A 25536-nucleotide genomic window follows, 5' to 3' on the forward strand; every position below is an offset into this window, starting at 1 on the left:
TATACCAAAAGCATGGTACAGGAGTTTAATGTGAAAAATTAACAAATCCACATACAACTTAATAATTGAACAGTAGAATTTTAAAAGATTTTTTATTTTCTATTATTATATTTAATTAAAAAATGTATATATATATATATATATATATTGAATTTATTATCAATATTTATTGCAGTGGATGGTTTTACAATAAAAGCAAGTCAATACACCATGATTGAATGGGTTACCTCTTGCCTGCATAATGCAATAATCAATACACTGTACCCAAGCATGTCATGGGTCTGTAATTACTCATAATTAAACTAAAAATAAAGCCTAAGTTTAGTAGCCCTTAATATGGGTAAAAAGAAATTATGATTCGTTTCATAAAACTATTAAAGATTTTCAGAAAATATGATAAGGTAACATAAAAAGTAACCTATATTGATAAAAAAACATACAGGTTTAAACACATTATGCACAGCTTTAGAAATAATAAATTATGGACATACTACTACTCCTATTCTAGTTATAAAACATTAAAATAAAGAATTGAAATATGCGAAATACCTGAATCTCCAAGAGCTAAAAATTTGATGAGATAATCATATTCCGTATTGTGGAGTTGTTCGCTTTCCTTCGGCTTATCGCTTAAAGTCATTCTGAACGAAACACTAAACAGTGTTACTTGCAACAGCCTGCTCACGTTATTTTGCCACACTTGTCTGAGAAGACTGCACAGACCGTGTTGTACTGTACTTCGTAGAAGATTGACAGCCTTTAGACGCGTGTACACCAAACCAGTCAAAATAAATACCGATCTAAAAACGCATTGCGCCACCGCATGAGCGCCCTGATTAATTTTTACCGACACTAAACGGATCTAAAAATTTCCTAGGTTGACAGTACAGCCTGTAGGCCTGTACACTAATACCGTTGATTAATAAACATATGTACATCAAGCTTAAACTTTATTTGCCTTAGGTTAGCATATCTAATGAACTAAACTTTGACAAAGTGCCCGAAAACGGAGTGGTCAGTTTTTAAGGTTTAACTCCCATACTACAGCGTTCATTCAGTACACATAATGTATGTAGCCTACAAGTTGAATTTGAAACTTTTTATTTCATTGAAAATTTTAAAAACGACTTTAATGTGTTTTTGTTATCATTTTCACACAAAATACGTAACTTTGCACCATGGAAAGTCTAATACAAGAACTAAACTATTGCATCAGTAGGGGGTGGTCACAAATGTAGTTACTCTCTACGCGTACTTGATGTCTGTACCTCGTCTAAACGAACGATTGACTAGCACCCAACTCAACAGATTATTGACTCCTTTATTGACAACACAACGATGAAGTGAAATATTAAGTTCTTTTCAATGCATGGCCAGGGAAACACAGACAAGTTTAATTGGCTGTTGGGTCACTGAGGTGGTATATGGTTGGACCACGCGACTTTTCTGGGCACTATTTGACAGCATACGTAACGCCTCGGGATATAAATACTCTATTTGATTCATTGCAATTGTATATTTGACGTTCAACTTTAGCTGGAAGAGAGCATAGCCCGTTATTAGTTTTAAATTATCTTTCCTCCAAACAACAGTATCTGTTTTCACGTGAAATTTTGGAAGTACGTCTGAAAATGCATGTGCCTAAAATTGCTCTGTTCGATATTGGTAGAACATTAACGACCGCGATGCACACGGTTCCAGAAATATTATATCTTCAAGACAAGCTTTCGAAATGGCTGGGTTCGCCAATCGATCTAAAATCTAAACAGCTATCAGGTCTAAAAAGTAATTAAAAGAGAATGAATGCATCGAATTCAATCATATGACTTTTAAGGTTGCACAGCCAGAACGCTAGTTCGGGAAATATTAGACGCAAACGGAGTTCCTGCGTCAATGTACAAAGAAAACAAAGTCGCATTGGATCGACTTATGCAAGATTATCTTGGTCATATTGTAGCAGGAGCTTGGGACAAAAGGTAAAGAATATTATTTCTCTTAAAATGTAATTTCCGTATAAAACAGTAATTTACTTTTATAAGGTACCAGTGGAAAGCGTTACCTGGAACTAAAAAACTGCTCGAAACTTTATCGAAGATGGAAAACGTTAAACTTGCACTGGTTACAGGTAATTACTATTTCGAACATAAACGTATATTTCTTACTTGAATGCATGTAACTTGTTTTTATCTTCGCGTAGAGAATAAATGACAGTCATTATAACACGGGTGTTTTTATTTCATACACTCCGTGTCTGCTTGTCCAAGTATGTAACTTTGTGGACTGTGTTTATTTGTATGGCTGACAACTTAGACAACCATTACGGTCACAATAGTACCATCGATGTGCCTTGAACCAGTAACCTCGTTGTTAAAGGCATGCGCGCTGGCCACTGTGCCACGGCACCCGGATACTTAAATGCATATTCTTATAGGAAACTCTATAGAAACAGCATTGTCGAAACTGAGAAGTGCTGCAATAGACGAAACCCTTTTCATGGAAAATGGTACGGGCAATCTGCTAGGAGCTTTTGGCTGTGACCCACACGAAGAACGTGGAGACTTGGTGAAACTTGCTGCTAATAGAATCGGCAAGATCCTGCCTGGAAAACCGGAATTATCCGGTTCGGACTTGGTGGTGATTGGAGACACGCTAAATGATATCAAATGTGCACACGACAACCAGGTACCATGTATTGCGGTTACTACTGGAATATTCCAAGCAACTGAACTGGAAGATGCTGAAGTTGTACTGGAAAATGGATTTTCTAACGTAGCTGACAGCATCAAAGCGATCGTGGGTGTGAAATATGGACAAAAATCAATTTAACCATAAGAAAAAGGCTTGAATAAGCGTTTCCTACACTGTTCATACGACACGCCTAATATAAAATAAGGATTTAGTTAGCATCCGTTATTGGTAACCGTATACCCATTTGGAATAGTAAAAAACATAAATCAATTAAAAGTTGTTTGTAAAAAGCGCACTATTATAAAAAAGAGCACGTATTATAAACGTAGTCAACTTTTCCTATCGGCTATATTGTATGAAATAATAATTATGTCCATAACAAAATGTAGCTTAGAAAATGTTCATAACTATGCCTCTTACTTGCATGACAAAAACCGGTGGCTTGAAAATTGTTCAGTTTTATTTACGCTGATAGCCGAGGGTTTGTTACAGGAACTTTAAGTGTTGGCACTACTTCTTTGTAGAGAATGATAAAGACTGTATTAGAAACGACGATGCGACAGATTTTAAGGTACGTAACTGACCCGTATCTGTTTTATAGAGGGTGTGCGCAAGACTGTGCCTAGCAGTGCTCGTTATTGGCAGTGTGAAAGCAAAATACAATATATATAGTAGTGTGGGAAGGTGGAACACCTTTTCAATCTATTTTATCGTCCCTTTTTGTAGTAAACATAGGAAATTGAAAGAATCGTAAAACCTCTCACGAGTCACGACTCCCGGGGACCGTTGTTACTTGTTTAAAACGATATTTGGATAATATGTGCTAAAAACTGTCCAATCCTCCCCCACCCTACTTTATGGTACTGCGGGATAAGATGAAATATTGTTAGCACGTAAAACCCATATCTCCTGATCGTGTTTTTAACAATTAACAACGCTCATTTAGAGCCGCGAGGGTACGAGCACAGAACTGTGAAAAAAAATTAGTTTACTACCAAATGTGACGAGAAAATGAAACAAAAACATATCCCATCTTACCCCACTCCACTATACACACGCAGGGTATATCAAAACCATACCAGATTACAAAAAATAGATAGATGGGCCATTTTACGAAGCGGCAAGCAAAGTCCGCTGAATACGTTCAAAGCTGGCACGGAGTAAATATTCGAATTTCGAGCTTTTACGGAGTTCTTTTAGCTCGTCACATGATAGTAATTCATCGACTTCGGGTACTATCTCACCCAACAGACCTAATCAAGGAAAACATTAATTAACCGTTAAATAAATGAGTATAACATGCTGTATCCGAGCATAGCGGGAAAATGACATTAGCCCACAACAGTACAGCAGAAACAAGCATTGAACCCATTTTAACATATAGTAGGGTGGGGAAAGATGGGACGCCTTTTCATTTTGTTTTCTGTTTCCATTTGGTAGTAAACAAAGAACATTCAAAGAATTATGAAACCGTATCCTTACGACTTCCACATACCGTTGTTAATTCATTAAAACACGACCAGGTTATTTGGAAATTATATGTTAAAGGGGTCCCATCTCCCCCCACCCTACTATATAGGTATTTATACTAGATGGTAAAAAAGTTGTTCTTTTAGGAAAAAAACAGCCGCTGTTTGGCAATGTCTCATTTTTTTATAACAAACCTGAGGTATGGGCGAGTTGTAAGGTCTTAAACAATACAGTATGGCTGCACGATTCAAATGGGTCCATTGACACGTCTATGTCTGCCCACCTGTCCTTTAATATAGCTCGACACCAGACTATCAGTTTCCATTTCTCAACATCATATTCCATCTATCAAGTAACATTAAGCAAAAATTAAATAAATGTAACTTACTTTATCCTTGCATGGCTGGAAAACGACAGTCGTTAAACACAGGTGTTCTGTTTTCATACACCTCGTGCCAGCTTATAAATAAACTGCATGTGATAAACCATATTACCTCTTCATCTGTATCACTGAGGTATCTAAGCAGTTCAAAAGCTTTCTTGAAATCAACCTCATTTGCATTCTGGTTCACATCACCAATATATAACTGCAGATATATAAGAAATAGGTGTCAAAAAATGCAACTTTTTTATTCTTAGTGGGAAGCAACCAACATTATAAAACGAGAGTTCTGTTTCATACACCTTATACTTGCTTACAAGGTATGTAACTTTGTAGGTCATTTTTCTTAGCATTTTTGTATATGACAACAAATAATGACCACTGGGTTGGAGAAATTAAGTGTCCTGTCTAAAGACACACTCCAGGTGGCCGCATCAAGCTTTGAACCCAATATCTCTTGGTTACCAGGCACTCACCTAATGTGGCATGGCGTCAGTATAATGTGTGAAAATGGCTGTACTTTTGCCAGAGATTTTGGTCTGCTATCATTTTAAGTTTAAAGGGTAGAATAATTACAAAAGGTATGAACCTGTATAAGTTTGGTAGGTTGGTATACAGGCATAGTGTCAATGGTTGTCTGCATGCTCTCTAGCACCACTGCTGGTAAAGTTTCTTGGTATTGGACTAACTCTTGCTGTTGTGAAAATTCTAGAAAATAACAAAAATTTAGTTGTAGACATTCTTTTTTAGGGGATATTGTATTAAAGTGGTAGGAAAAGTAATATTCTGTGCATTTTATATTTAAATCCAACATACAACTGTTTGCAGCTAAACTAGCAAATTAATTATATGTATAGTACTGTAGAGTAAGTTAGAGGCAGTTAACCAATAATTTTCCATATTTTCAAATCGTATTTTTAAAAGTTAACATTGTTCTGTTGGGTTATGATATGGTTATATATTGTGTACACATTCTTTGTGCATTAGCAAATGAAATGGTTAAAAAGGGTGAAAATTGGTCTTAACAAGTTAAAAAGATGGGAGAGGGAGAAATCTAGATTTAATCAAAATTTGAGTCCGAGTTTGGCAAGAGTTAAAAAGCAGTTTACATTACTGTTATGCTGAAATTTAAATTACTCTAAAATAATTATTTTCACATTAAGTCGTACCTTCAATTTTTTCTTTGATCTTTGTTTCAGGTTGGTCTGAAAACACAGCAGCAAGTTTTCCAAGGCTAAGGTAAGTTTTCTTGGCAGCACATAAGTCTTCTTCTAAAGATGCAAGGTGCTGTAGTGTCTCCTGAGCACTTGTGTAATTGTCTGCAACAATTAGGGTAATAAATGTATGGATGGAACTTACTTTATCCTTATGTGGCCATAAAACTACAGTTGTTATAACATGAGTGCTCTGTTTCATACACCTCGTGTCAGCTTGCGAGTTACCATGTATGTTACTAGGCAATTATTTTTTTGAATTTTTTTCATTTTTATTATGTATATCTGATTACTCGGACAACCCATTAGTGACCACTGGGTTGGAGCAATTGCTGTTACATGTTTTGCCCAAGGACACATACGCCCACAAGCGCTAACCACTTTGTCATTGCGCTGGACAAAAATATTTGTCCTCAAACTACGCATCATTTAAATATATATACATGCATCATTGAAGGAATTATTCACTACGATGTTTTTATATGAAGAAAAATATTTTAAACAAAAAACTGGACACAAATGAACGGATAGAGAAAACTATTGGTGGCATTTTGAGTGATTTTGGAATATTAATAAACTTTATAAGGTTTATGAACCCTATCACTATTAGCATTAACATTCAATCTCAACCATATTATAGCATAGAAAAAGTCTATTTCACACTTAAACAATGCAAAGTATGAGCCTTATGAATAGGAAGTTGTACCTATATGGAAGTAAATGATAAAATTTAATTTTAATTTTTTTTTCTTTTTTTTAATCTTACCTGACTGGATTTGGTGCATCCACGCTAGTTTTGGATGAGAATTAAGAAACTTAGTTAGTTGTTGGTTTTGTATTGGAGAGTTTTCACAACATGATAAAAGTTTTTCGTATTCTTTGTGCTCTATATACCATTTGAAAAGGAATTCTGAAAACCCCTGAAAGATAATTTAAAAGCATTAGTACTTAGACAAAAGTAAAATAATTTAATAAAAAAAAATATATTTTTATAGGGATTAAGTATTTTTAGAACTTTATGATTATTAATTCTAATATAGGAAAATCCAAAAATTACTTATCAGTAGCCTTAAATAATATAACCAGCAAGAAACATAGATAGTAATAGCTGTGTTACATGCTGGTGAGGTTCTTTATTTGTCTCTACGATTACATAGCAACAAATCAAAATTGGTGCTTCCACACAGAAACCAAACACTTAAACAACAGAATTTGACTCAGGAATTCACCTGGTCCATGAATTTCTTCATATACGCCATTAATCTTTCATTCCCACCAGATTCCTCACACACTTGAATAAGAATATCAAAATCCTCATATTTTTCAGCAAGAGCAGCAGCTTTGTCGAGTTGCCCAATTTCAACTGAATTAAAAATTTAATTATTAAAAAAACAAAGATAAATGATCTAAAAGTCAATATTAGAGTTGTGTTGATGTTGTAAAAGCTTGGGTTCGCCGAGCGCTAAGCTTCAGGTTAAAGCTCTGCACAAGCACCGGGGGCCGAGCATATATATTAGAATGGGGAAAGATGGGACCCCTTTAGCACATAATATCCAAATATCCTTATTGTGTTTTAAACAATCAATAACAGTAAATGGGAGTCGTGAGGATACGGTTTTATAATTCTTTAAATATTCTTTGTTTACTACCAAATAGGAAGAGAAAATAGAATAAAAAGGTGTCCCATCTTTACCCCGCCTACTATATAACATTATCAAGAAGAAAACATTGAGTCGAAAAGCGTCCCTAATCAAAATCATTCAGAACATATGTTTTGAGCTCGGCACATTTCAAGTCAATATCAATTCATGGGGGTATATAGAACAGAACACCCAGGTTAAAACAAATCCCTGATCTATCCAGTAAGGATAAATAACCACATTTTTTTAATTCCCTTCTGCTGCTGTACAACGCTAATATAACAAAAATCTCATTTATTTATGGTGGTACATGAAACAGAACACCCGTGTTAAAACAAATTCCTAATCAATAAGGACGAATAACCAGATTCTTTTTTAATTCACTTGCACTGCTGTACAATGCTACTCTAACAGAAAACTCACGTAAAGGTTTAATAAGCAAAGATCTGTGCCGGTCATGCTGAGATTTCACTTCCGCCCATCTTGATGATAAATCTTCTGACTTTGAGAGAGATTCAAGCTGCTCCTTGTAACCCTCCATTACTAGATCTGTAAGCACCACTAGGGACTGATAGAGAGCTGATCTCTGCTGGTTGTCGTTAGCATTCGGGATTCCCATTTCTATTGTGAGTTTGTGCTGAAAAAGTAAAAAAAGTTTCATTTTTTGTATATAGTTAAAACCTGAAATACAAGTGAATTAGGTGGGCTTTTGAGAACAAACAAAAAAGGTTTTAATTTCCATGCATTAAAATAAAACTGAAGAGAACTTGCATAGCATCAAATCACAATGACGAATTCTTAGCTTTTTTAACATTTTTACTTAGTTTTTAACATTTTTACTTAAAAGAATGTTAGCTCTCTTCTACTTGTATTACACCTATAAACAACCTAAGCTTGACCAAGACAATTAACAAGAACTAAATGAATGAATGTAACTTATTTAACCTCCAGTAACGAAGCAAGGATAGTTCCCTATTACACAGGTTTCAAACACCACGTGCCAGCTCACCATTTACCACATATGTAACTTTGTAGGTGATTTTTTTTACAGATTTTTTTATTTTTTGTTCTTATCATTGGCTGACAATTTGGACAACCCATTAGTGACCACTGGGTTGAAGCAATTGCTGTTTAGTGTCTTTCCAAAGAATACGGCCACTATGGTCACAGGGACGAGCCTTGAGCCCATAACCTCTAAGTTATAGGCAGGCACCCTAACCAATTGTATCACTGTATGGGATAAATAACAAAAATAGTTTGTAAAAATGTTTTCACTTACTTGTTCAGATATGATGGTTCTAACACTCACTCTACCAGATCCTACAGTCCATGGAATGAATTCTTTTTTAGCCGCACTGTCTTCAAATGTAAGGGTTTTTGTGCGTCGGTAATTTAAAGCACTTAACAGCATTGCCTAAGAAACATACCCAGTGAAAATCTCAGAAGCTTATATATATATTTAAAAATAAAACATGGGATAAACAATAAATACAGTTGTCTCGGGTTTGAAATTAAATAGATATTTTCTGTGTGGTCTTACCTAAATTTTCACTTTTATAACAAACACAAGATACCAAATGGCCAAACCATTTTAAATTTTTCAGGTATATCATTAATTTCCATTTTGATATGTTTAGTTATCCACAGAGCAGCGTTTTTCAACTAATTTCATTTTGTGGGTAAATATTTTCTGGATTTTTAATTTTTTATGTATGGCTGACAAATTGACCAACTAAAGGATCACTAGGTTTGAGCAATAACCTTTAAGTGCCTTGCATACCCCCAACAGTAGCAAAGGTGGGGTAAGATGGGACATCTTTGGCACATAATATTTAAATATCCTGATCGTGTTTTAAACATACAACAGCGGTCTATGGGGAGTCATCTTTGAATTTTTTTTGCTTACTACCAAATGCTATAAGAAAATAGAATGAAAAGGTGTCCCATGTTTCCCCACCCGACTATACAAAAAAAAATACATCAAACTTGTTCCGTTTACCTCAAAAACTGCATTAACTCCCAAGATGATGGAAAATCGCTCATGAGAAGATAGAGAAGAATTGGACAGCGATTTGACCTCGGCTTCAATCAAATATTCAAGAATTTCTTCTATTTTTGAAACCTCAATAAAAGAAACTCATTTAAAATTTTGTTAGTAGATTTAAAAAATATTTTTTGTGTAAATCAACCATTCTATTGTGGTTTGTGATTTGAACTTCAAAAATCGAGGAAAAATTGGTTAAAGTAAACATGACAAGATAGAAACAATTCGAATTTAAAAAAATGTACTATTTTTAAGACAAGTATCCTACTCCTAGTTATAAAGTTTAAAATATTTTAATTGATTATGCCTGTTGTTAAATGTTACAACATTTAACTGCACAAAACATACTTCTCGATAGAAATAATCCTTAGCAGTGAGTCCTCCATGTGTGGCAGTAGTACCTCTAGCATCAAGCACTTTTCTAACAGCAGCGTCCACAATACCTACGGTTTAGTTTTAAAGAAAAAAAATTAAAGAATGAGTGAATAACTTGCTTTAAATTTTTGTAGCCGGAAAACACAGTCGTTATAACACAGATGTTTTGTATAATGCACCTCGTGATAGTTTACGAGTGTCTTACGGTGACTAGTTTTGAACCAGTAACTTTTTGGTTACAGGCTAGCTTGCTAACCACTGTACTATGCCGCAGGTTAAAAGAAAAAATTTACGCTCCGGCGAGAACATGCATTACCAATTAAATCTACGTTTTAATAAGTATTTCTAATAGGAAATACACTATAAAAAACAAACATGAAAGCTATCTATTATTTAGAAAGGAAAATCTGTAGTTTAGGTTTTTAGAATTTACCATAAAAAATGTTAAAGCTGTTTTTTTTTATCTTTGAATTTAACAAAAAAAATTATTAAATCTGTTGCATTGATCTTAAATTTAATAGAACTTAATCTGTTGTAAAGGTTTTCAAAAATAAATGAAACCATCTTTTGGACCTATTCTTTATACAAACTTTGGAGTAATTTCTCAATATATCATATCCGTAAAATACTTGGAAAATTTAAAACCTATGTTAATCAAAATAAGTAAGCTTTTACAAGAAGATGGCATTTCAAGTAAATTTTAAAAAATATCCATTGTGCTACACATATGGGGGCTACCAAAACAATGGTTTTACTATTAATAATGTTGTTTCTAAACTAAACAGTAAAGAGATTTTTACTAGCATTTGAAGACGTCACAGTAACTTGTTTTTCATAAATAAAATGACGTTAACCTAAACCTAAAATAGGTTTAACAACGATTTAAGTACGTATAGCAGGAAGCCTTTATTTTTCATGACGTGGATACTCGCATATATTACAAAATACAATATATAATGATTCAAATATTGGATTTTAAGAATTTTTTTCTATTTCTATCACTTTTTTTAACATTTAGCAAAATGTTAGAGCTATGGACCAAGTAATTTTTTGCATGCAAAAACAAATTTTCTGTACTCAGAAAACAAATTTTCTAAAGACAAAATAATTTTTTGTTTACAAAAATAAGAAATGAAATTGAAAGAAATAAACTTGTGTGAAAATCATTAAATCACTAAGCTAGTTGGGCAGGTAACATAATTTGCCTTGGTCCGCACAAATCTGGAATAATTGAATGTAACTTACTTTATCCTCACATGGCTGGAAAATATCTGTTGTTATAACACGAATGTTCATACACCTTGGGCCAGCTTACGAGTTACCAAGTATGTTACTTTGTGGGTGAATATTTTTGGGTGATTTTTTATGCATGGCTGATAATTTGAAAAACCCATTACTGACCAAAATGGCAGCAACAAAAAGCCTTGAACCTATTACCTCTGGGTTACAGGCAGGCTAATCAACTGTGTTATGGCGCTGGCCAACCTTGTATGTTAATTCATACCAAATAATAGACAGTGGCCTACCTTGGTGACTTGAATGTTTCTGCAGCAGGTTATTGGCAGCGCACAGTTTTTCTGAGTGTTCACTCAGCAACCAACGTGTGGAGTTACGTCTTTGTCCATGGGATATAGTGGTTAGGCGATGCCATATCCCAACCTGGTGGAAAGAAGTAAAAAATTTAAAAAGGGAAAACGATTGTAAAGAATCTAACTTATTTATCCTTGCATGGTGGGGCAAAGACAGAGTAAATAAAATTGATTAGTTTTTAGTCTTTTCAGAAGTTTTTTTTTAGTTTTTTTTTATATTTTTATATATATATATATATAGTTTATGGTTTTTTCCTTTTTTATTTTTAAAACTAACAATGATAGTAATTTTGTTTACTAGCAGGTTTGGTTAAAGCATAATGCTGCTAACACTTGCAGTAGTATGTCAGTACACATTGCTAAATTAAAAAAAGGAAACACTAAGCAGTTTTTTTAAAACAAAAAAACACTCTAAAATAAGCATCCAATAAGCCTTTTTCAAACTTTTAAGAGAAGTTTAAAAAAACACCACCCCAAACAAAACTCCAAAAAAACATTGAAAGCCCTCCAAAATAGAAATCACTTAAGACTTTTTAAACAGTTTACAAAAACACAAATGCATAAAAAACCACAATAATAAAATTTTTTACCTCAGATAAAAATTTCAAGAACATAGAATGAGCATTTTGTTTGTCCTGCAACTGGTGGATTAGAATCACAGAGCCGGCAGATCCTCTGTATTCAGATGCAGCACCTTTTGTGTTAAAAACCAAGAGATAAAAGCAAGGCATACTTTAGGCCAAAATAAAATATAGATAATTTTGAGTTAGTTAGTGATTGTAAAACAATAGAAAAACAAAAACTATTCTTTTCAACTAAGGCTAGTAAACAAATTTTGTTCCCATAAAGGAGAACTGCAGAGAATGTTTTTACCTTTTACAAAAAATCTGGGGGGACATTGTTAAAATGCAGTGACATACCTGTCAAGCAGGAACCTTATACATCATTTTGGTTAATGCAGTTTACTTTAGCTATGCTCATTTATGTAGACACATAACAGCAAGGTAAAATCTGTTTTTAAGTGTAAAACTGTGGTGCTAAAACAAATGATGTCATGCCTGTTTCAAAAACTGGAAAAAAAATGTCACTGCTAATTATTTGATGGAAACCTATAACACGAGGTATAGGCAATTTACCTGATACAGATTCCGCCCATCTTGGATCCGAGGCAGGATAATCATCTAATAGATCAGTGCTCACCACTGCAACAGCTCCATCCAGGAGGTGATTTGACTTCTCTTCTGGGAAGACTTCGTCTACTAATGATTGTGCTTGCCTCTGTTTTAAAAATTATTGTTTTAAAATGAAATGAAATTTTTTATGTTTTATTGTGATGTTGATTGTTGTAACTTGCTTTATTATTGCATGCATGGGAAAACGACACTTATTTGCATGGGAAAACGTCATTTAGGCAACTTTTATTTGAGGTAATTTTTTACTCACAAGGTTATTTCGACAAAAGTAGAGAAAAGCAGCTTGTAGCTTTTGAGCAGTGTTGCCACTGGTTTCCAAATGCTCCATTCTTGCTTGGGTCATCACTGGTGTGCCCGGTATGCTGTTCAAGGAGTTATCCAGAGATGGCTAAAAAAAGCAAAAAAAATGTTGTTTTTGTCATTAAAGGAGTGAATATTCTATATAAGTAACATAATCTGTGCAATAAATTTATTTTGTCACTTTTACGACACAATGTATGTCATTGCCAACTTAAACATCATTCTGGGGGTACTTACAAAATAACAAACCTAAGTGGTGGACAAAAAACATTCTTGGCCTATATAACACTCTAATAAAAAGACTTTTTATTCAGACTTTTATTTTCTTGCCAAGCGAGAAGCTACCAAGGGTATAGGTTTATCCCACAGGGGACGAGTGATTCATGGTTAAATGGCACAAGTAAGTGCCCGACTTATTGTGACAACCATATTGGTTTCACGTTTGCCAGTAAATGAGAAAATTTAGCCAGCATAAATTAGTATTGAGAATTGTTCAATTAATTTTAGCAATTTTTTATTCAAATTCCTAAGAATGAGTTGTAGTTTAGAATAACAGAAAATGAGCGAAAAATGAGTTAGTTTTCCGTTTGTGTTGAGCCGATTTTCACACAGAAAATGTGGCTTATGTATTAACATTTACTTATGTACTTAAATTCACAGCTTTGTTTTTGTTGTTTATGCATAAATGTTACTTAATACCCAATACCATATTACCAGAAAGTGTACTATTGCAAAAAGCAAAGGATTTCTGTTTTATTATCCATACAAAAACAACAAGGGACAAAATTAATTTTGATATAGTTTTTACTTACAGGTCCAATACAAAGCGAATTACAAACAGGTAGTGGATTTTAGTGTATCTGAATTCCTAAACCCACTATACTGGTCTAGTCTCAGTTGTACAACATGGGAAACATAAACTGCATCAGTAGTACAAACTTGTGGAAGAAACAACCACTACAAGACCAACAACTGAAGGTGAGAATAAGGTCAAGGATTTTGAAAATCCTTTATACCGAGGTTGACAAAAGCTTGGATTGTTTAGCGATTTTATCACATATTGATAGAAAATATATATTATGAAGAATGTAACATCTTTAATCCCTGGGATAACCACCGTCGTTAAACATGGGTGTCCTGTTTCATACACAGAGGGGATTTTTTTCATTTTTTATGTGGAGCTGATAACTTGGATTAGTGACCACTGGGTTAAAGCAGTTGCCGTTAAAGGATACATAAGCCCACAATGGTTGCAGCAAAGAGCCTTGAACCCATTGCCTTTGGGTTGGAGGCAGGAGCGCTAACCAACTGTGCTACAGCGCCGAATATGGTATAACAATTCAGGCAAAAACAATTGATTTAGAAAGTATTTTCCTTAAGCAACGCTTTTATATTTACATTTACTAGGCTATGAACGATATCAATACATCTATAAACAATTTGTATGAGATAGAAGTTTAGTTGGCTAGTGTTATATTAACCTATCTTTATATACAATAAATTGTATATATTTTTATTGTAGAGTTTGGCGTCGAACCTGCAGCACTCGGCCATGTTTTTGGGAGTTGTGCCTTTGGAGATTGAAATAAACAAAATCGATGAAATAATCACAACATTAAAACCTGGTTTCCAACAACCAGTTACCAATACAAAATCTATTTGTTGTGAAGTCGCGATCAAGCATGAACTTTTGCGTGAATGGCAAAGGACATGTAAACGGCCAACTGCAGGACACCTTTATAAACTACTAACTAATGCTGGTTACTCTGTTACCAGTTATGGCAGTATCCTTAACTCTAATGAAGCAAGTGACAATACTGAAGTGGTTAAGTATGATGACTGTTCAAACTGCCTACCAAGGCAAAATGAATATGTTAAATACAAACCGTGGGAGTCACCTCTTTTAAATTTAGCTTCAAACAGAGTACAGCGTTACAAGTCAAGCATTAAAAAAAAAGAAAATCCTAGCGAAGCATCCAAAAAAAGGGAGAAGCCATGTTTTGCTACTAAAACAGTTACATTTTCATTAGAATCAAATGAAAATGAATTTATTAATGTTGCCGATGGATGCTCACAGACTTAATATTTGATGCTGAAAAATTAGCTCTTGTATTATCATATGCCTTAAAAATTGTGTTTGTAAAAATTTTTTTTGTGCAAAATTGTACTGTCTTGTTTATCATACCGATTACAATATATATTTTTACTGTGTCAATTGCAGAATACTCTGGCTCTGCTTGTTTGTATAGAAACTTGCCAGCAGGGTAAAGCTGTATTAGGTGTAAAACCGGGGTGCTAAAACATATAAAGTCACCCTGTTTCAAAAGTTGGCACCATGCACCCAGAATATATCGTTTTAAAGCACATCCTAGGCGCTAAATTATGTACTGCCTTGGCCCTTAAATTAGTATAATAAAAAAAATGTTATAAAATTATATATATATATAAAAAATTATGCAAAAAAAAGTTCAAAACTCACCATTGTGGAAGATAGAGAAGAGTTAAGGATTGAATCTTCAAGAGTAGGAGGGAGTTTGCTCTGGAGGGAAGAAGAGCAAGTGAGCAGAGCATTGAAGATGCTGAGGAAGATGTATCTTCCATCACACTGTCCGGCTCCAACAAGTTTATCACCTGGAGCAAGAAATTTATTTTATGAATTTTTTACCATTTTCTATTTGGTCTATTTTACCTTAGTAAAATAACATGTTTTTGATAAATTGGTTAATTGGCATTTTAAATTGAAAGAAAGCAATTAAAAACTAAAAGGGTAGTTTTATTCTATTCTAGGACGAGGTCCTACAAAGTGGCACACCATGGGACCTGGGATATATGCCAGTGTTTAGTATAGCAGTGATATGATGAACCCATTGCTATTATTTAAGTAGGCCTTCACAATGCGCCATTTGGCTACCACAGTTACAGACACAACAGAGAGAAAAAACTGGTATTATCATTCTTTTAACATTGTCTAATGAAACAGGTCTGACTAATCTATTTTGCTAAAAAAGTGTATTAATAAAACTAAAATATCTACCTTTATTATCAAGATTGTAAATTGAATAACAAATAAAAGAAATGCAAAATACATTCTACTCTGTACAAAGGAGCGAAACTTAAAGCCTATTGTTTGTAACTTGTAAGGTTTACTGATTAATGCTGTATAGAAAATTTCGAAGGCCTGCATAACCTGCCACCCTGGTTTGGCACTAATAATTTTATTACGAGTCTGGCCTCGTTTTAGCTTGAGTTGCCCCGTTAACCCATAATAATTAACTCACCAGAGTTGCTGAAAGGAATTGTATCCTCCATTTTGCTTCTTCCATCTACAGTTAAACTTTTCAGGATAAGTTGCTCCCCACACCATATAGCTATGTGATCTATGAACCTTGATGAAGGATCCTCAATCACTAATTTGTAACTTGGGTAGTAGTGAGGGTCAGATACCTATGGTGTAAAATAATTAAGCCTTCTATTTTTTGTGCTTGACTTGGTTTTTGATGCGAGCACAGTGATTGACTGGTAAAAAAGTTATAACTTTTATAATTTTGGCTTTTTAAATTCTGCTTGGTATGACAGTATTCTGGCAATGGTAGCAGAATTTTGAATGATATTTAAGTATTTTTCAGCAATTTTGAATTAACAAGTTTAATGCAACTTTTGCTTGCAATTAACTGTGTACTATTACAAAATGACTTACATTGTACCTTCAAAATAACTTGTTAAACAAGGATTTTCCAAAAAAAATTTTGTTAATTTTAATTTTAGTTTGTTTTTTTGATATATATTTAGACATAGCCTATTTAAAAAAAAACAGTAGACACAGATTTTAATGAAATTAAATCACCTCTGCTACACTTGAATGCTCAATCATAACGATATCTACATCTTGTTTGCCTAGATCAGTGAAAACACACAAAGCAAATTTCACAGTTGATTCTGATTGAGAAAATCCAACCAGGCAAGTTACATGTTTTTTTCGTGACGCGCGCATGACATCTAGGGGCCAGATTTTCACACTGCTACTGCTGTTGTTCTGTTGTAAGGTGGGAATATTAACATAAAAAAAAAGTAGCCTAAAAGAAAAAAAATAGCCTTGGTAATGGTTTTAGGAATTGGAAATTATTCTATAAAAATCAAATGCATGAAATAGTAGTACTAAAACATTCGTTATTTGATAAAAATAAATTACAATTAAAAATAAATATACACAAATTCAGTATATTGTTAAGAAACAACAAAATTTGTTACATTCAAAATCAAGAAAAAAATCGGTACAATTTCATTTTGAATTAAAAAAATTTAATGAGTAAACTCTCACAGTTTTGAGTTTTGGTGCCAGAACTGCTTGCAAGTCCATTTCATTAACCATCTGCATTGTGGCTTGCTCTGTATTTCCTGCAGATACTTTCCACTGTTGCAGGGAGTTGCTTGTTAGAATAAGCATCTCAAACTCGCCAACAATCTTTGTTGGTTTGGTGAATGATTGGACTATCTGGAAAAATTAAAAATACGAAAATTTGAGTGTTTTTATGGTATATTTGTCTTTATTCAATATATTTGACATGTTTTACAATATTTGGCATGTTCGACAAGTTGTTTTTATGTGTTTTATTCAGTTGTTTTTATGGGTGTTCGAAGTATATGCCTATTCGACATATTTTAGATAATAATGCTATATTGCTATGAAAATAATAATCCTAAAAAACAGTGTTAAAATTATTGTTCCTTTTTAAATGAAGATTAACTGCTTGTATTCTATTGTACATAGGTGATAAGAGATATATGGTTGGCTAGAAAATGACCTAAAATGGGTAAACATGTTTATCAATAACCCATAAATGGTATATTTATTTTTTACTATGAGTGGTATTTCGTTTTTACTGTATGAAGTTTTGGTATGACATTAAAGGTTGTTACAGTTCGTGTAGTGCAACTTCTTTAAAAGAAAAAAATCCAAAATTCAAGTAAAAAAAATAGTTAAAAAATTTAGGTAAAAAATCACCTTGATAGATTCTTGTGAGGGAGTGAAGAAAAACGAAGATACTCGCCGACTAATTCCTGACATTAAACTTTTGGGAGTGTGGAGCTGGTGACAGATCAGATGGTTCTGAAATGAAAATAAATTCATAGCAAACATACAATTGCTCTCAAACTTTTTTGAAATGAATAACAAGTAGCGTGCTTTATCCTTGCATGGCTGGAAAACGACAGTAGTTATAACACGAGTGTTAATACAGCTCGTGCCAGCTTACGAGTTAAGTATTTTACTTTGTGGGTGATTGTTATTCTTTGGGATTTTTTTTCATGTATGGCTGATAATTTGGAGTCTTTTGGACCCATTAGTGACCACTGGATTGGAGCAATGGCTGTTAAGTGTCTTGCCTATGGACACATACACCCATGATGGTAGCAGTGACGAGCCTTGAATTCATTGCCTCTGAGTTAAAGTGCAGGCGCACTAACCACTTTGTATGGGTACATTTCCCTACCTTTGTGGTCTGAAGCTGATAAACCGCACCAGTGGTAGTTGTCACCAAGAAACCATAAGGCTGAAATAGAAATAGGGTTTTAATGAGTATGTTTAAACAAAAATCAGGGTAGGGTGCAAATGCCTAATCTCAGGTCACGGTCACGGTCACGTGGTCACGCAACGCTGTGGGCCCAGGACATCACCCACGCAGAAAAAAAAGTAGAAAATATCATTTTGAAAGGTAAATGCTACAATAATTACTGGCAGCACTGTACAATTTAGTACAAATCACTTTTTTTTCGAATAACACATTTGAGGTTATTACTAAAAAAAGTTCAACTTGCAAAATGGTGTTCTATATGGGTGAAATCCCACAACGAGGCATGCAATGTATCGAACCTGAGATGAGGGCCATAGTTAGCCCATTACCATGCATTTTTTACAGTTTAGACTTTATAATAAAGCTCAGATTCATGAATCAAAAGCTAACAAAATTTGAGAAGGCTAAAGTCACAAGGTCACTCTGTTCAAAAAGATGTTGACACCAGTAACACATAATTGTAATCATCCGAAAAACCCCACAAAGCTTAGGTTAATAGGTTATATACTCATAAATAAAACATGGAAAACATATATACAAAAAACAATGTTACCGAGTTTAAAGGGTACACAAACATACAACTTAAAGGGGACAACATATAGACAGCTTTGGAATTTTATAGGAGACTACAAAATGGTTTGAGAATTAATGATAGATTAACAAAGGCAATAAAAGTAAACTACCTGGATTGATGTAATATTGAAGCATGTTTCATTCTCCACAAAAGCCTCGTGTTTCAGTTCATTGCAATTACTTGTAGAAGTGAGTATGTTTGGCCAGTGTTGCACATGGAAATTGTTCGTAACAGCAAGAACTGAAACCGCAGCACTGTCTTCGTCCACGTCCAAACACACGTTGCTCGACGTGTGCATGAGGTCATCTTCAGGAGCAGGCAGACGTAACTCTTTGCACACTGTGGTCTGAAAGTGAGTTTTTATAGTTTGGTTAAAATTATTTTTTCAGTTCGGCTAAAAAAACATAAAATTTACAACACTTCAGTTAACAATTTGGACCTTACCAAAAGTGCCACACAACTGTCATGGATAAATAAATATGCATTAACTTTGACCCGCCGTGTACGTCTTCAAAATGTATGTTTTAAATTTTTTTTTCCATTGACATCCCAATGACATCAACAATAAATGAATTATTAATTATAGCAAGTGGCACATAGGCCCCAACTTTTGAAAAGTAAAGGTACCAATAAGTTTTAAAAGATAAAAGTGTATGCCAGCGAAAGCATAAACTTTTTTCTTGTCAAATTGTTAGGGTTTATTTGGAAAATAGACTGATCATTTCACTATCACCACTGTATAGTGTTTATTTTAAGACAGGTTTGTAAGATAGGCTATTAAATTGTTTATACATATATACTGGGTACTCAGATTTATTTTCAGGGTGAATACACACACCTTGCATACCCATGTTAGGTGCCTATGAGGTGGCAGGATATGTTAAAGGACTCACCTTGACATACCCACTTGGTTTATGCGCCCACACAAACAGTTGCTGTTTGATGACTACAATGGACCAACCATTTTCACCCAGTGAAGCCGAAATATCAGAAAAATCTATAAAAAATCAATAAAACTAAAAATGATCTAATAGATAGGAATTAACTTAAAAAAAACCATAGCAGTTTTTAATAACAGTCCTAACTTTTACAAGGGAGTTTTGAAAAGTGACACGAAATTTATTAAACATTATGCAAAAAATTAATTCCCAATTAGTACAACATAGTAGAATGGAAAAGATGGGACACCTTTTCATTCTATTTTCTCAACTCATTTGGTAGTAAACAAAGAACATTAAAAGAATTATAAAACTGTATCCCCACGACTCCCACATACTGTTGTTATTTGTTTAAACATGATCAGAATATTTGGATATTATGAGCTAAAAGCCCCATCTTCCCCCACCCCACTATATATATAGTTTATTTCTAGTAGTTAAATTTAACCTTAGGTTTAATTATGCTAGCTAAAAAAGTCAGACTTTTAGTACAAGGCAGCTTTGGTTTCTAGCTTCTATTTATTTTTAAGGAATCATTAAAATTAAAAAAAAAATTGTCAGCATTATAGAAAATTTGTCATTATAAGAATATTTAAAAAAAAAGTTTGTTTTACCGTCTGCTTGTGTAATGGCTTCAGTAATTAGCACAGGTAATGAGGACGGGTAAGATTCAATGTTATGGTGAGTGGCATTGAATACAGAAGTCACAGTTGGGGATGATGATGATATAAGAGAAGTGCTCCCAACAGCTGGACTCCTACAATAGAAATGGAAAGTGAAACTTTCACTATAGAGTCAATAAAATATAAATATATGTATATAGGGAAAGTGAATTAATGTAACAGGCTTTATTCTCGCTTGGCCAGTAAATGACGAAATTGTTTTGTGCCCAAAGAAACATACGCCCAGAATGTTAAAGCGAGTGGCCTTGAACCCATTGATTGGTTGAAGGTGCTAACTGCTGTGCCGCAGCACCGAAAGTGAAGTTCAAATCTCTCAAAGTATACAACTGGGCAAGTATAATTTGATAGGTAATGCACAAAGTCAGCACACAGTGCATTTGTGTCTTAGAAATGCATCTTTAAACACATATGTCTGGCACAGTGGTTGGTGTGCTCGCCTCTAGCCCAGAGGTTACCATTTAAGTATGGGCGCTGCTTACCATTGTGGAAGTTTGGGACATTAGACCAGACACTTAAAGGCAATGGTCAGCCCAGTGTTCTGTTATGGTCGCTAAACCACACTTAACAGCAATTGCTCCAACCCAGTGGTCACTAATGGGTTGTCCAAATTATCAGCAATATGTAAAAAATGAAAAGATTAAAAAAAATCACCCACAAAGTAACATACATGGTAACTCGTGAGCTGGCACAAGGTGCACGCCCATCGTTTTCCGGCCAGGCGAAGATAAGGTAAGTTACATTCATTATACTATCAACCACGTGCTAAAACTTTAATAAAAAAAAAGAACAACTAAAAAAAAAGAACAACACAAAAAAGATTTACCTACTAAGTTATCTGGTAACCCAAAAAAATTATGTCAACTTATGAGTTACTAAAATACCTTTGTGGGTGAAAACAGGACGTCCTGCTCATGCTACGATACCATAATATAAATAAAAATTGTACAAATAGGAAAAACTGCACAAATTTAATGAGTAAATCCCAAAATACCTTCCGGCAAAAGATTTTCGTAGCAAAGATGCTCTGGAGGTTCCTGATGTCCTCAGGGATGAGTTGAGACGGGGAGTTGTGTTTAATGATATGTTGGATCTTCTTCCACTTGAAGATGGCCCAGTTCTCTTTCTGCTTGGAGTGAACATTTTGCTTACTTTTTTTCAAGACAAAACTGGTATCTTGAAAGGTGATAAATTCAGGGGAAAATTTCCTTGAAAAAAATTAAAGCTTGAAAATATAGAAATGAAAGCTATTTTTGTTAGAAAAGTCCAAAAATATCATTTTTATGCCCAAGAAAATTCGATTTTAGCATAAAAAGTCATGAGCTGGACTTCCTAACAATAGCAAAAAAATAACGAATTAAGGGTAACGGGGAAATTTATTGGAAGTATAGGACACATTTTTTGTTAATGTAAATAAATGTTTGACTTTAAACAATAGGTCCAGGAATGATGGTAATATTCCAAATCTTTGAGAAGGGTTAAAGACCAAGACTATTCAGTTTATTTTTTAACACATTCCGCATTTTGAAAGCATTCAATAATTTCTTCCTTTGATGGAAATTTCAATTTTCGTGGTGGCCCCTTTTTGACACCAGACCAAATTACAGTTTCAATACCATCTTTTACAATGGAAACTTCAAAAGATTTGCTTCTTGGTTTTGTTGGGTTAATAGAACTCGACAAATTTGGTTCCACTGTCTGCAATGCATCTAACACTAGCTGTGCATTGCGACCATATACCCGTCAGGACTTGCAGTGTTCTATTTTCAGTTGTACCATGTCTTCTTTTTTAGTTTTAGCATACGGTTCGTCGTTTACTTGGTCCACTTTTTCCGGTTTTACATTTTCAGACACGGAGATTTCGCCAGCAATTTCAGCTTCGGCAGCTGCACTTTTGCGTTTTCTAGCTTTTCTCGCCATCTTATAAGCAAGTTTACAATACAATTGAATTTATATAAAGCGCTGGCTAACACCACGTTGACAACAAACCAATGCAAATTTTTGCATGAAATGAAATTTTACAGGGTTATTCCCCTTTGGCGCGAAAATTGGCTTTGAATCACGGTATAGAGATCTTAAAAAGTCAAAATTTACATCGATGAATTCGGACGTGTATTTTTCTTTGTTTGCCATTATGTAGCAATAATAAAAAAGCTATACTGTATTCGAGTGTATTGGGTAACTGCCATAACCGGGAAGACGTTTTTAGAGTTTTAAACACATTGTTTTTATCCGTATACTGCAAAAAGGAACTTGGTAATTCATCTTACATGTTATCAAATCTTCCGATCGATTTAAAACTTCCTTCGATTGAATAATGAAAATAAAGACCACTTACCGGTATTTGAACAAACTGCTGGGCTATAGCCGGGTTTTTACTGATTAATGTAAAAGACACGCTATATGAAAAATCGTTCGGCGTCCTACATATTGTTTATTTATAAGACGTGTCTATGGTTTAAAAGTAGGAACTTGAATTCAACGATAAAAATACTGAAAAAATATATAAAAAGTGATTTTTAGGTGCGAAAAACACGCTTATGTCATGATAGTTTAAATACACTGCATACTGTTGTTGTGCATATATACTTTTGGGGCGAGAATATCTTGGTTTAAAACGTATTTTCTAACGAAAAATTGGTTTAACGTTTTAGCTTTATACACTGTTATGTGGACAATTCCATATACGGTATGTCTCTCACGCATCATTCTTTTGATCCTATAGGTCTCGATTACATGTGACTGGGTGGCAACAGCACAGTTTAAAAATAAACAATTACCTGATATTGGGTACTGCGACGGCTAGGCGCATGGGAAATGGTGGTCAAATTACAAATGAAGGTATAGAACATATATGACTGCTGGAGCACTTTTCGACGCCCGACAGGTTTCTATCCGGTCGTCTTCTATGTCTGGGCGCTATCCAATGGACAATAACAGAACTACTGCTGGTTTCAATGCTTGGGGTCATGAGAAAGGCACACGCGGCGGGATTTTAATTACTTTCTAATCAGGGTCGGCATTCCAGAGACGACACATACCGCGAGGGTAGGTTTACATTCTCTTGTCGACATCAAAGCGACGACAAGAAGGCTGGACCTCCCGAAACCGCATCTAGGAATTTCAGCCACGGCTCGTGTTACGGGGCGTGGGAATAATATGCTCGATATTACAAGCATATCTTTTATAATGTCGAACCTAATCCTTAAGCAGCTTCATAAACACTGCGCATATAACAACTCTATGTCTGTCTCGAATACTCATGTCGCCTGAGATATTGGGTGACCATCTCCGGTATATAATCAGGGTATGTTTATGTTGAGGGTTAGAAGCACTGACGTGTTAATACAGAATGTGTATATGTTGCAGTGCTGGTATTATACACCAATATTAAGTATTTGCTCTTGTTATATGAAAGCGTAACTATAATTGGTTTGATAGGAAAGTTAAAGATAGATTTTAAAAGCAGTTATTGTTGTGATAATATAATTTCAGTTCTTACGGGTTAAATGAGTGCGCTACTACGAGCATAGAAGGTGAGTAGGCGGCTCATCTCTAGTGATTAAAGCACGGTCAGTTTGCAGGCGCCACTTTTGCCTCCGCAACTCATAGATCAACTTGCTCGTTTGCCCTAACTTTCGCATTAATCGCTGTTTAATGACGCTCCAGGTCGTATTTTAATAACCCGTTGACACGTCACGGCCGTGGACGGCCGCGGCGACCACGAGTCAAGGGTCAAGTCGCGCACCGTTCAACTAATGGCGAATCTCACGGAAGCGAACCTGGTTGAACCCCCGTCGCAATAGCAAAACATAGCAATCCGTTCTATGTCGTATAACAGTTATAATTTTACGGTATAGCGATACGGGCCTCTTGTTGAAGATTACTGTAACTTAACACTCGTGTCAAACCTGGATTATCGTTAGTCGTGAAGATCTCTTAAATTTCTTTGATTGCATATAAAATTATATATATAGTTATGCCGCTGTAGAATGCTCAAATAAAATTTCTAATCAATTAGCGATCAAATGTTCAATGTCACATTTGTGACTATAGCAGTAACAAGTCCAAAGTTAGATTTTTACGTTTTACCAAATACTAACATGACAGGATTTACGTTTAAATTATTTTAGCTAATGCTAAAACGTTTTTTATCATGTATAAAAAATGAGCGAGTGGACATGAATTTTAAACCTTCAACGCGCTGCAATGCGATGGCGATACAAGGACACGTATCAAAACCTACCTTAGGGCAAGCTTCCACGTTGCTGGGACGAACTTGAACGACCTCAACTGACCGATCGCCAGCCGTCCACTCATCGACGATAATATCACGTTCTTTTACCACCGACGAATTTTGTGTTCATTTTCGCTGTTCATGCTCGGACTGAACGCTGTTACAATTTTGAGGATTTCAGATGCACAGAAGAGACCAGAGCAGTGCATGGTAGGCAGAGGCAGCGATGACCACATAGCAATACATAGAGGTTAGGGTAATAGGAACAGTTTGCTGTATTGCATAATCGGCCATGAGGAGTTAGAGTGAAAGGAAAAGAAGGTTAAGAAGGGGAATTTACCGATTTGCAAATTCCTAAGGCTTTTCAGATATCCGCGGCAACATTAGTGGAAGTTATAGGGCGACTACTTCGATTGACGGGTGATACGACTTCGGGAGAACACGAGCGACACGCTGTCAATTTAAAAATGAATTTTGAGCACGCCCTGCGCTCGACTGGCGGGGAATCGCGCGAGGAATTCGAAATGGAAACTTGATTACCTGGGCCTCACAGCCATCGTGTTGTAGCAGTCAGTTATTATTTCCGCTGACAAGCAATTGTGATCTCCGTTTAAAGCGAAAACGTTCGCCAAGATTCTGGAC

General features: G+C 34.8%; 5 protein-coding genes and 1 non-coding gene across 6 annotated transcripts in view; 2 read left to right on the top strand and 4 right to left on the bottom strand.

Annotated features, from left to right (window-relative positions):
* LOC100185936 (ras-related protein Rab-27A-like) overlaps window positions 1-780 on the bottom strand; it is a 6352-nt gene extending 5572 nt beyond the window's left edge. Inside the window, exon 1 of the mRNA XM_002131103.5 lies at window positions 550-780. Within this exon, the coding sequence (XP_002131139.1) occupies window positions 550-640 (91 nt within the window). The 5' untranslated portion in view covers window positions 641-780. The remainder of the gene's footprint in view (window positions 1-549) is intronic.
* Window positions 781-787: 7 nt separating this feature from the next.
* On the top strand, window positions 788-2851 carry LOC101243438. The gene is made up of 3 exons (XM_026834313.1): window positions 788-1976; window positions 2040-2125; window positions 2432-2851. Exons 1-3 carry the CDS (start codon window positions 1894-1896, stop codon window positions 2824-2826), a joined length of 564 nt encoding a protein of 187 aa, XP_026690114.1. The 5' UTR covers window positions 788-1893; the 3' UTR covers window positions 2827-2851.
* Window positions 2852-3020: 169 nt separating this feature from the next.
* LOC100186719 (nuclear pore complex protein Nup133-like) lies at window positions 3021-21880 on the bottom strand. The gene is made up of 25 exons (XM_002124821.5): window positions 21652-21880; window positions 20592-20734; window positions 19933-20036; window positions 19149-19385; window positions 18385-18444; window positions 17898-18002; window positions 17214-17387; window positions 16740-16928; window positions 16174-16339; window positions 15375-15526; window positions 12846-12983; window positions 12539-12680; window positions 11993-12096; window positions 11340-11472; window positions 9787-9881; window positions 9394-9516; window positions 8674-8808; window positions 7818-8031; window positions 6984-7117; window positions 6521-6674; window positions 5710-5859; window positions 5130-5248; window positions 4653-4745; window positions 4353-4503; window positions 3021-3941 (listed from the first exon to the last, which is right to left on the bottom strand). The coding sequence occupies exons 1-25, from the start codon at window positions 21798-21800 to the stop codon at window positions 3799-3801; spliced, it is 3507 nt and encodes a 1168-aa protein (XP_002124857.3). The 5' UTR covers window positions 21801-21880; the 3' UTR covers window positions 3021-3798.
* mir155 (microRNA 155) lies at window positions 6285-6385 on the bottom strand. The gene has a single exon (NR_032344.1). It is a non-coding gene; the product is annotated as a microRNA 155 (primary transcript).
* LOC113474195 lies at window positions 13492-15049 on the top strand. The gene is made up of 2 exons (XM_026834306.1): window positions 13492-13873; window positions 14418-15049. The coding sequence occupies exons 1-2, from the start codon at window positions 13802-13804 to the stop codon at window positions 14976-14978; spliced, it is 633 nt and encodes a 210-aa protein (XP_026690107.1). The 5' UTR covers window positions 13492-13801; the 3' UTR covers window positions 14979-15049.
* On the bottom strand, window positions 21880-22660 carry selh (selenoprotein H). Its single transcript, NM_001190311.1, has one exon. The coding sequence runs from the start codon at window positions 22575-22577 to the stop codon at window positions 22158-22160; it is 420 nt and encodes a 139-aa protein (NP_001177240.1). The 5' UTR covers window positions 22578-22660; the 3' UTR covers window positions 21880-22157.
* Window positions 22661-25536: the final 2876 nt, after the last annotated feature.

Source organism: Ciona intestinalis, chromosome 4, assembly GCF_000224145.3.
Source record: "Ciona intestinalis chromosome 4, KH, whole genome shotgun sequence".
NCBI classification, from domain to species: domain Eukaryota; kingdom Metazoa; phylum Chordata; class Ascidiacea; order Phlebobranchia; family Cionidae; genus Ciona; species Ciona intestinalis.